Source organism: Dasypus novemcinctus, chromosome 11 (genome assembly GCF_030445035.2).
Source record: "Dasypus novemcinctus isolate mDasNov1 chromosome 11, mDasNov1.1.hap2, whole genome shotgun sequence".
Classification (NCBI taxonomy): Eukaryota; Metazoa; Chordata; class Mammalia; order Cingulata; family Dasypodidae; genus Dasypus; species Dasypus novemcinctus.
The window spans coordinates 20,369,663-20,381,485 of NC_080683.1; the positions used below are offsets into that span (position 1 = coordinate 20,369,663).

Below are 11,823 nucleotides of genomic sequence, written 5' to 3' on the forward strand. Positions count from 1 at the left end.
CTCATTGCCTGCAGCAGCTCAATCCTGACAATGTAGAATGAGTTTAGAAACCTCATTTGAGAAACGAATTTGGATTGAGAGCTTCAACAGCACAATATATTTAATGCTGAGATAATTATTCTTTGTTATTTTTGCTGACTGTGGACTTTTTCTTTCTTTTCATTGTTCAGCTGTTATAATAATCTTGCTTTGGTTTGGGTTTTTAATGGGAAAGGAAGATAACAGAACTCCGTAAGGCAGTACATCAGTTAGGTGGACATCGCTATTCTCACACATAGAAAATTTCTGCTTGTTTCGCTATGAAAACATGCATGCATCTAATTCCTGGAATATCTACTACAATCATAACCCACTGTTTGCAGACACACACTCACAGGGCACAGAAACACAAACTCCCTACATATCAAGATCAAGCCAGGCTGAAGATGGAAATAGGTGAATATGGTACTAGGTGGATGTGTAATCAGTAATAAGAAATACATAGAGCCCCATAATGAAAATAAATCCCCCAACTTGTTCAGGATTCCCCCTCCCCCTTCCATTCACTGATTTATTAACCCTGAACAAAGATGTAATTGCAGGGTCTCAGAAACAACTTTTTTTTTTTTTCATTTTTTTTTTTCATTTTTGCCATTTGTTTTGTTTGGCGTTGAGTTTCTTAATGTCTAGTTGTACCATTCATTGTCTGTTTTCTTCACTCAGTTGCCCATCTTTTCCCCCCAGAAATGAAAGAAGCATCCGCTTCTGAGTCTTAAAGGATGAGACCTCTGCATTTTCTTTGCTTGTTTAGGGCAAGAAATGAAGTGCTGCCTCTTTAATTGGCAGAAGCATGCAGGAGGAGCATACCTTTAATTTAGTGTTGGGATACCTCACTTGCACCCTGGCTGTTGTCTTATTGGAGACGGCAGCCTGCCTGAGATCCTCTAGCACTGAAATAATATCATCCAGCACGCATTTCTTATCCTGATTTCTCAACACACACAGATGGGAAAAAGTATAATTATAGCCCTTGTGGTTCACCTTCATTTCCAGCACGGCTCGATGGGTCTGCAGGATCCCCTCAGCCTGGAGCAAAATATTGTCCCCGGGTGGGGAGAGGAGGATCACCCTGCCATACCTCCCAGGGGTGTGTAAGTCCGAATAGAGCTGGCTTTTGGACTGGTCCAGGGGGAAAAGGCTGCTGGCCAGGCTGCGCTCGATCTTGGCCAGGCTGTGGCTGGGAGCGACCAGGCGCTCCAGGTCGCCCTCGGGCTGGAAGCGGTTGAGCGCGCTGAGGCCGAAGGTGATGGTCAGGACTGCGGGCACGGTGAGGAAAAAGACCGGGTGCCGGCTCACGCACAAGCCCAGCCTGTGGCAGAACGACTGGAGCCCTCTTCGAAGCACCTGCCGCAGCATCCTCCACCAGATCCACCTCGCAGGCGCTCCCGGCCGTCTTAAAAAGCACATGTGACATGTGTAAGCGCCGGGCTGCCCCCCTCGCCCCCCCACGCCCCCCTCCCGGCCAGCCCCCCTCACTGCTGCCGCCACCGCCGCCGCCTCCCCACCGCCTCGGCGCTCACCCGCCAACCACTCCTCCCGGTCTTTCCCCGGCCCCACCTCCATGCGCTCCTACTACTCTTTCAAACACTGCAGCAAGTTGCAGCAGGGCGGGCAAATATTGACAGCGCGCATGGAGGCGGGCGGCGGGCTTGGCGGGGGCGCCGCGGGGCCCACCCCCTGCCCGGCCTCTGCGCGCCCTCACTGCCTCCGGGGCCGGCTCTCACCGCATGAGCAGCGTTCCCTCCTTCTAGCCCTTCATCGCGGTGCTGCAGTCCCCCGGCCTCCCTCGCTGGAGGTGGTTCCGTTGCGAGCGTCCCACAGATGTGTATTTCCTCTACGTCCTGATGGGATTCGGCGCCTAACTGAACCATGTGCGGTGGTGTTGTAAGAAGCAGACATGTGGCCTGGGGGGGTGGGGGTGGGGAGAGGGGAAGGGCGGGAGCGGGTGGGGGTGGGGTAGGGGTCCGCCGAGCTTTTCTTTCTTCGAGACGCTGGTAGTTATTTTTAGAGTTTTGTTTTCCCTCTTTCCTCCTCGCTGGTATGAATGGAAAATGAAATGGGTGAAGGAGCCGCTGGCAATTAGAGCGGAAAGGGGGCCCTGGGGCTCATAAGGAAGGAGCTCCAGTGTTCCCCGAGGCAGCGTTCTTGCCTGGCCAGTTTCCCTGTGCCCTCGAATTCTGCTTTTCAGTCGATGAAAAGGATTAGAGAGGATGCTGCTGCATTTTTAACATGCCACAAAGCATGCAAGGGATTTCCTTGTAACACATTCTCAGCGATCGTTCTGCAGATTAGTCCACTGCAGCCGAGGGTTGCCAGAGACCCCCATCTACCTGGAGTGCATTAGGGATCTAGGCATGCCTAACTGGATCTGGTGATTGCTGAGGAGGTATTTGCCCAACAGCAATCGCTTGTGGCTTGGGGTGTGTGTGCATGTCCCAGTGGGTATGTGAGTATGTGTGTGTATATATGGGCATTTTTAACGTGAAGATTCACAGGCAATATGTGGTTTTTCCTAAAACATTACATTCACTTTTTGTACTCTTGAGGTGTAAGGACAGAAAGTTCTTAAAGTTGGGTTCAGCCCCTTCTCCTTTTTTCCTTCCATCCCTCATCTCTGAGGACTTTTTCTAGTATTTGGTTTATTCTGGGATGAAGCAGATGGAAACAATATCTAATTTTCTTCTGTAGTTGAATTCCAGAAAGACATGCTTGAGAACACCTGCAACTAGTTGAAGCCTGAAGGAATAGGACTAGGTGTGTAGGAGGCAAAGACACACTGGAATCACGAGAAATGAAAATCAGTGAGTCACCGTCACCATATAGGAAACAAAACTCCCACCAGGTACAATTCCTCACACCCAAAAGTGTGAGGGTGAGGAACTCTCAGCACCCAGATCAAATCAGCTTAAAAAAACTTTAATATTAATGAGCGTGTGTGTGTATTTTATTTTTTTCCCTCCTGGAACTTTCACAAGTCATGTTCTGGGAAGAATATGAAGAAATTTTGTGAAGAAAATCTAATTCGGTTGTAAATTAGAGACTTGCTTTCCAAAGTTCCTATCCTTTTGGAGAGACTTCATAGAGAAAGTTATGTTCCAACACAGGATTTGTGCATACCTTTTTAATAGCTCGATCATCTGTATTCATTAGTTGCTTAGAAAGGTACACATCTATGAATACAAACAAGCCAAAGAACCCAAGCTCATGATGGATACCTTTTCTTTTTTTCTAGTGGAACTGATTCTTCAGTTAAAAGGCCAATGAGACAACAGGTCAAAAACAGGGAAAATGCTTGAGGGCAAGAGTCTAAAGGGTAGTATTGTTTATGAAATTAAAGAAAAAGTCCATCCTTTTAAAATAAAAAATGGCCTCGGTGAATATTCAGTTTGAATTTTTACCCAGGTGGGAATATCTTCAGTAATATACTTGAGAGTTCTAACGTGGGCCATGCTACAACATCTCCATGTCTAAGAACACACTCGTTTTTCTAGGAAGCCCTTTCTCTTGTTAGACCAACTTTCCTTGTATTCTGCTGAACTCACTTTTGCGAAATTCTTGGACTAGTGCTTTCTCTTCTTCAGAGCAGAGTCCTCTTTAGAGCCAAATGCCGTATCTTCATATCACTTTGTATAGTGTATGCCATTAATGCCAAGTGATGGGAAATAATTTTGACTACACAGCAAAAAGGAAATGTATTACTATGCATTTTCTACACCTTTTTTGTTATATTTAGTATACTTGATATTTTCATTGATAAGAAATTTCCTAAAAGCACTGGTTGTTTTTTTTTTTTTCAATATATGTGATTTTAAGAATTTTAGTTTACCTAGTCTATTTATAGGTAAAAACAATAGGAAGGGCAGAGATTAAATGACTTCAAGGACACAGTCAAAGTTATTTGCAAAGCTGAGAGCAATGCCCAGGTATTTTGTGCTCTTCCCATTGAGTTTTCCCCAGCAGCATGGCCTGGCACCAAGCCCCCTTCTCTGTTCTTACAATTAACAACTCTGTCAGGATCGTTGCCTCTTTACTCATTTTCCACATCTCCTTCCCCAAGATATTCAATGGGATTAGGTAAGAACAAAGATGCCAATAGATAATTGACTAAATAACATATGGTATAACCCTAAAATGAACTATTCTGATGTAAACACAAATCGTGTTGTAGAATTGTAATAACATGAAACTGCATTCACTAAATGTTACGTGGAAATGTATATGTTATGAAACTGCTTTTAAAAATTAAAACAAAAAATATGAACGAACTATGCATTAAACTGTTTCTGTTTATTTCTGGGTGATGGGATTAAGGGTGATTTTTTAAAAACTACTTATTTTGAAACAGTTTTAGATTTATAGAAAAGTTGTGAAGATAATCCAGAGTGTTCTCATATACCCCATACCCAATTTCCACTATTATATATAGCCTATATCTTTATGATAGATTTGTTACAATTAATGAACCAATGTTCCTTATTCGTAGCTAAAGTCTATTCTTTATTCACATTTCCTTAGCTTTTACCTAATATCCTTTTTCTGTTCCAGGATCTCATCCAGGATCCCACATGGCATTTAGTCATCATGTCTCCTTAGGCTCCTCTTGACTGTGACAGTGTCTCGGACTTTCCTTGTTTTTGATGACCTTGAGAATTTTGAGGAGCACTAGTCAGGTATCATGTTGAATGTCCCTCATTTGGTATTTATCTGGCATTTTTTGCATGACTAGATTGGCATTCTGGGTTGGGGGGAGGATAAAACAGAGGTAAAATGCCCTTTTCCTTACATCATATTAGGGGTACTTATCCATATGACATCACTGGTGATATGAACCTTGATCACCTGGCTCCATTGTACAATGACTCCTTCCCCCCCTCTTCCATACCTCTTTGGAAGGAAATCACTACCTCCTTAGGGGTAGAATATCTACATAAATATTTTGGAATTATTCCACATAGGAGATTTATCTAATCTCCTCATTTATTTTTTCAATCATTTTTATACTAGTATATTGTTATGAATATTTTATACTTTGGATTATTATTGAATGGTTCTTTATTTTATTAGTCAAATTGTTCCAGTTCTATGTAGGGACATACCCCATTATTTTTGTTGTTTTGTGGTTATTATTATTATTCTATTTTATTTTTTTAGCATTTTTTACTTTCTGGCACTACAAGATACTCCACACTCATCTTGAATATTTTCTGCCCCAGTTGTAGATTCAGCCATTTCTCCAAGGATGATGGGTTTCTTTCATTAGAGAATGGTATTAGAAACTAAGACCTGGATGCTAGGTGTGCTCATTTCTAAAGGGGGTGTCATTGCTTCTCGGTCCTATGAGCTGACAGAGCAAATAAATATGTATATGTATATTATTCTGTGTATTTATTCATACCTATAAATAGTTCTTTATAGAACCACCTATGCCTCTGTTAAGCTAAACCTGAGTTTATACTAATATTTCCTATTCTAATCTGTTGACACATGAATCATTCTAGCCTCTTCCCCTTGGTTATCTATAACTCCTCCTCTAACAGTGAGAAAGCTGGCACTGTGGGTGATTTTTAAATTGCTTTTCTCTAATGAAACATATTAATTTATCACTGAAATGTTTTAAGGGAAGGAAGGAAAGCTTGGTTCCTTAATTTCGATATTGTAAAAAGCTAATGGTTAATAGTATTAGGGATACATTAGAAAGATAAATTGTATGCTAAAAAGAAGAGAAATGCTAGCAATATTCCAGATCAACCTACAGAAAATTAATTTTCGCTAAAAACATCATTGAGTATCAATCACTTGATAATGCTTATAAAACTGATAGAAAGTAAAGCTAATATAAATCTGAAAGCAATGTGTTTATGGGGCCAATCAGTAATAGCACAATAAAGAGAGATTACTGTTTAGTTCATATAGGATTTGTCTTTTCTGATTTATCTTGGTCAATTTCAGTTTTTGAGACTTGGAAACAAGTTTATCTTTTTTCAGGGTGGGACCCCAGGAGAACCTGGATTTGAAACGGAAGAGCTGAGTTCTAGGCCTGTTCCACAAATTTCTTGCTACATGTTTCAAGCAAAACAGCTAATTCTCTGGTCCTCAATTTCCTTATTTATAAATGTGGATTGCATTAGTCAAAATTCTGAAACTTTGCTATATTAATTAATGCTTTAATACTAGCAATTGTAACAAACCTCCAAAACTCAGTGGCATAAAAAAGAAACGTTTTAATTTTGTTCTAGACAACTGTCTACTCTTGGTATGGATAGAGAACAGGGCTTCTGTTGTACAAATTTCATTCATCTAACTCACAGCTTCCAAGGTCATCATGGAGGTCATCTCCTAGCCTGTCTGTTGAAAGGGGAAAAGAGCTTGAAGGAATGCACTTGGGAGGTTTTTAGGATCTGGTCTGAAGGTGGGGTACATCACTTTTTACATTTCTCTGACTAGAACCTAACTGTAAGAGAGGCTAAATAATGCCATTTATTTGTGTGTCCAGGCAGAAGGGGAGTTGCTTTTGATGATCAGGTAGTAAATTCCATCATGTTCCTGGATTCTCTTGTTCTATTTGCCCCAAGTCCTTACTGTGTCTTCAGAGTGAATACTTGTCTCCTTGTTGTTATTTCAAATAGGGTTTGTCCTGCCACTGCCATTGAAAGTAATGCTGGCCTTCAGACTTTAAAAAAATGCCCTTTGAGTTCTTTTTTGCAGCACTTTAAGGAGAGTGCATGTGCTTACCCAGTTCTCTTGCTCAAACCTCTTGTGTCCAGGAGGAGAACTTCTGAGAGAGAAAATTTCAGAGGCCATTTTGGTCTTTATTATTCTGGGTGTTTCCAGCTGCAACTGGTTTAAATAATAAAGACATTTCTTACCACACATAACAAAGATTCCCAGAAGGATTACTGTAGAGCTGGTTAATATAGATGTTCAAAGATGTCATTAAGAATATAGGTCCTTTTCCTCATTCTGCTTTCCCCATTTTCAGAGGATGAGATTTGTGCTCATGCTTGTTCCACAGGCAACAAAATGCAAGCAAAACAGGATCCTGAGGAAGAAGAAGCTGCCTCTTCTTGTGTGTGTCTTTCCCAGAAATCCCCCAACAGATTTCCACATCTCATTTCTCAGGTCCATGTCTAAATCAATCATTGAGGAGAGGAATGATATCCCAGTAATTGTCTTAGACTTAGCTGGACTCATGCTGGGGCTGGGACTGGGGCCAGCCAACTCTCTGAACACATTGTCACACAGGAGCTTATATGGGACTTATTTTATTTGCTGTGTTTTGTTTTAAACCAGAGTTTCTTTAGGAAGACGCATGATGAGATGAAGCAGCATGATGGGGTGGATGGATATTGCATGTAATGCTAAACTTCATGCTGAGTTTTTTGTATGATGCAAAGTAGTTTCTGGAGACCTTGGTTTCTGAATGGAAAATAGAGATATAATCTGATAAAGGAATATTCTAACTGCTAACTCTTTTATATGATATACAAAGGAAGTCCAGTGATATTTAATAATTTAAAAATTATCTTTATTTAAATAGGCTACAAATATGGAAGTATATGGGAAATCTGCTATCTCTGATTGCCATCTCTATATGGGATGGAACTGACTGATCCAAGGAGACCATGAAAACATCTTGTCTTAATAAACATTATAAGAAGCTTATATAGGAGTTTCTTTAATTGATAACCCAAAACTCTTCATTTATAAGCTTGCTTATCAAATGTGGCTCATATGTTCAGTCTCACCATGTTGTTGTACTCTATGCTTAAAATCTAAAATAAACATCATTCTCATTCTAATAGTAAAGTATACATACCATGTATTTAAAAGAAAGGATGAAAGGATATACCATCTACCTTTTTGCCACCTATAAATAAATAAATCATCAGTACTGAATTTTTGTCGTTAGTAGTAGTTTCCTATGGTGGAAAGTGAAAAATATTCTGGGGAAGATCTTGGGCAATCAGGGTTCTTTCGTTTTAACCAGTAGTTAGTTTCTAGTCCTGCTTAACCACATTGGTCAAATCATTTAATGTCAAATCATTCGATGTCAAATTATTCAATGTCAATAAATCTCAGATTTATATCTTTAAAAATAATACAAAGTAATAGGATTTAACCAATTGATCATTAACTATCCCTCCACCTATGATTCCATGATATCCTATACTTTGAGTGCATGGGATTCACTTGCTGGCTTTTTGATATCTTAATAAACCTCAATGATTGATTCCATGTTTAAGTCTCACCCTTTTTTCCCTGGTGACTTCTACACATTGGCACAATATCAAATAGAATCACCAAGGGTTTGGAGTTGCCTAGCAGACAAGGAGAGCACATACTTTGACACTGGCCTGGAAAAAGACAGATAGGCTGGAAAAATACGTGGAATATTGTGGCCACAGGGGAGTAGCTGCACTGAAGATTAAATGCTTCCTGCCAAAATACAGTGTGGTGCAGCATCTTATTGGATAGCTGCACAGAGATGACATGCTGCTTTGTGCACATTAGATTTTTGGTCATTCAAATAAAGCTTTTCTAATTTGGGAAGAAATAAATCACTCTGTTTTTGGAAAATATTTTTTAATTTTTTTCTTCTTAAATTCAAATGTAATACAGATCCATCAGATTGGGCCTATAAAATAACTTGATAGCCTACATAGTTTTCCTTCTAGTCCCTTCCTTCCGATAGAAATTCTTTGTCTCAAATGTTCCTAGCAAGGCCTACTGCAAACTACTCTAAAAAGGAATCTCTTTTTTCTGGATGAACTCAGTAGTATATTTCTCTCATATTGTTTGTTATGAAGTTACCCATGTTTTCCAAAGAGCTTGTGCTTATATTCAAATCAGTTTGTTGGTTGTCAGACTGGGTTTTGGGTGGTATTACTGAACCCAGAGAGAAACCTGCTTCTCTAGGATAAGTTGCTCATTGATTGCTGTGCATATGCCTGGCCATGAAAATAGATCATATTCTTTGACAAGGCAGTTTTCCTATCAGAGCCTGGCAAAGTCAAGAATTTTATGAATCCATTTGTTGAGCAGAAGTGGGCACCAGAGTCACCATTAAAGAGATATTCTAATGGGGAAACTGTAGAAATGCTGTCCTTTGATGGGATCTGCATTTATAATTGAATCTTCAGACATCAACATTTGTATCACCAGAAAGAAAACAGCAGTCAAGGAGTACACTACTTCTGAAGTCTGGTAAGAGCAGCCCTTGCTCTGTAGCATAGGATAGAATGAGAGAAAGAAGCAGTGAGATGGGGACTTGGGGAGAAAAGTAATGGCATAGTGGACATGGTCTAACCGAGAAGAGAGAAGTATTTTATCATGGGCATTATTTAGAATTATGATATATGATGATAATAAAAAGAAGACCACATTTTAGTCAGTTTTATCATTTTCTGAAATTTCCACAGCAATATTAGTGCCTACATCAGGGGTGGCTGTGCTCATCGCCCATCCCTCCTCACCCTTGGTAAACCACTGTGCCTAGGAGTTGCAACTGTGATTTCTGAGTGATTTCCTATTTGACATTGCCAAATATTACATAAGTAATTTGGGATGAATTTAGAGGCGATCTGAGATCATGCTATGAATGACCCATTTGCTTTGCTGATATGATTATAGCCCATGCGCCTTACAAGGATTTTTCTTCTCAGAATGGTGTAGGAATTGAGAGGAAATAAATGGAAGAACCTGACTCATGGTGTAACAGAAACTGCATGTGACTTAATTTCAAATGCAATTTTCTTTCTGGGGAAACAGATTTCTTGAGAAAAAATATAAGTGAAATGGCATTAGACAACAAGACAAATTCAGACTATTTATATTGTGTTTGACATTCAAAAATGCGGTCTTCAGCCTGTCAAACAAAGTGAAAATCACACTGTGACCTTTGGGAAAATTGCAGCCTTTTAACCAGGAAAAGCAACGTAAAAATTTTGAGTTAACATTCAAATAGAATAATATCATTTTCATATGACTATTTGCATGTTATACATATACAACAACACGTTTCCAGTAAACTTATAGAATGAACATCTGGAACTTTAGTTAGTTCATTGAAGGGCAAAATCAAGAGACATTTATAGAAACTGTGATGAAACCTCTTTCTGTGAGACCTCATCTTTGGCAACGTGCCCTTCTTTTGCTGAGCAGCTGTAGAACCTAGGGCAGATATTCTATAGTACTGGGAATAATCTGTCTATATCTCCTTCGTGAGTAGACTGTAGGCTTTTTCTTGACTGTAGTCTTTTTTTAAAAAGATTTATTTTTTATTTATTTCTCTCCCCTTCCTCTTCCCCCTCTCCCCCAGTTGTCTGTTCTCTGTGTCCATTTGCTGTGTGTTCTTCTGTGACCACGTCTGTCCTTATCAGCAGCACTGGGAATCTGTGTTTCTTTTTGTTGTGTCATCTTGTTGTGTCAGCTCTCCATGTGTGCGGTGCCACTCCTAGGCAGGCTGATCTTTTTTTCACGCTGGGTGGCTCTTCTTTCCGGGTGCATTCCTTGTGTGTGGGGCTCCCCTACGCAGAGGACACCCTTGCATGGCAGGGCACTCCTTGCGTGCATCAACACTGCACGTGGGCCAGCACCACGTGGGTCAAGGAGGCCCGGGATTTGAACCGTGGACCTCCCATGTGGTAGGCTGATGCCCTATCCATTGGGCCAAGTCTGCTTCCCTTGACTGTAGTCTTTTTGAGGGCAGTACCTTTTACTATCTGGTTTTGTCCTCTCAGTTCCTAGCAGGATTCTTAGCACATAATAGACACTTAACAGCATAATAGTTATTTAACTCATTTTAGAATATGAGAAGTATAAAAGTATAAAAGTCACTAAAGATATGACCTTAGCCCTTGAGATTTAGCCCTTGTTGCTCATGACGTGAATCTGTACTCCTGTTGCCTTGTGTCCATTCTCACTCCATTCCCAAACAGCTCTTTATTCCTCCTAGCCATGCCCTATCACCTGATTCTGCTCTCCTGGTACTAATAGGTTGTCTGGGTCTTGGAGATTACCTTTCCTGTTCCCCACACTGGATGGTTCTATTATTTCTCTTCTTGGTCATTTTAAGGATTTAAACAAAGTTCATTACAGTTGGAGTGCAAATTCAAGAGCAGAAGAGGCCAAATATGGGGCTGGAGGATAAAGCAGGTGAAGATTGTAAAGAGGCTGTAAAATCATGTTCATTCAACACACCAAAGAGTAATTGAATAGCCATATGCAAAGCCCTTAAATGCAAGCTGAACAGGGCTTCTGCTCTCATGGGACTTATGTTTTAGGAGGGATAAAGAGTTAGAGCTGCTTCCTTATAGCAAAGTGGATTCGTGCAGGATTGCAAGAGCTGACAGTAGGGAATGAACTGGAGGGTGCAAGGATGGAGGCAAGGTTATCTATTAGGGGGTCAAGTAATAAAGACAGGGATGGAGAGAAATGAAAGGATTTGAGAGTTATTTATAAGTGAAAATAAGTATGATTTGGTATGGAATAAATGTGGATTTATGCACTAAAATCAGTTAGTGTACCTCCTGAATGCTAAACTTGCAAAGATAAGCATAGAAGCAATGATACTAACATTTACACTATGTTTTGGAGGTCAGAGGAATACAACATTGGATTTTTGGACTTTGAACATGAACAAACCTAGGTTCAAATCCTTCAGATATCTCCTCTGCCACCTTATTATGGTGTTCTAGTTTCCTAGGCTGCTCAAAGCAAATACCATGAAATAGGTCCAGGTAAATAATAGGAATTTATTTGTTCATGGTTTTGAGGCTGGGAATG

General features: G+C 40.3%; 1 protein-coding gene across 2 annotated transcripts in view; it reads right to left on the reverse strand.

The window, feature by feature from the left end:
- The window catches only part of PTCHD4 (patched domain containing 4), a 190,272-nt gene extending 188,390 nt beyond the window's left edge, over positions 1-1,882 (reverse strand). Inside the window, exons 1-2 of one of the 2 annotated variants that reach the window (XM_023587187.3) lie at positions 1,764-1,882; positions 1,021-1,432 (exon numbers count right to left, since the gene is read on the reverse strand). In XM_023587187.3, coding sequence (XP_023442955.1) covers positions 1,021-1,432; positions 1,764-1,768 — 417 coding nt within the window. In that variant the 5' untranslated portion in view covers positions 1,769-1,882. Of the gene's footprint in view, positions 1-1,020; positions 1,447-1,763 lie in introns of those variants that run through there. The other variant, XM_004452791.3, reaches the window with a different exon arrangement.
- Positions 1,883-11,823: the final 9,941 nt, after the last annotated feature.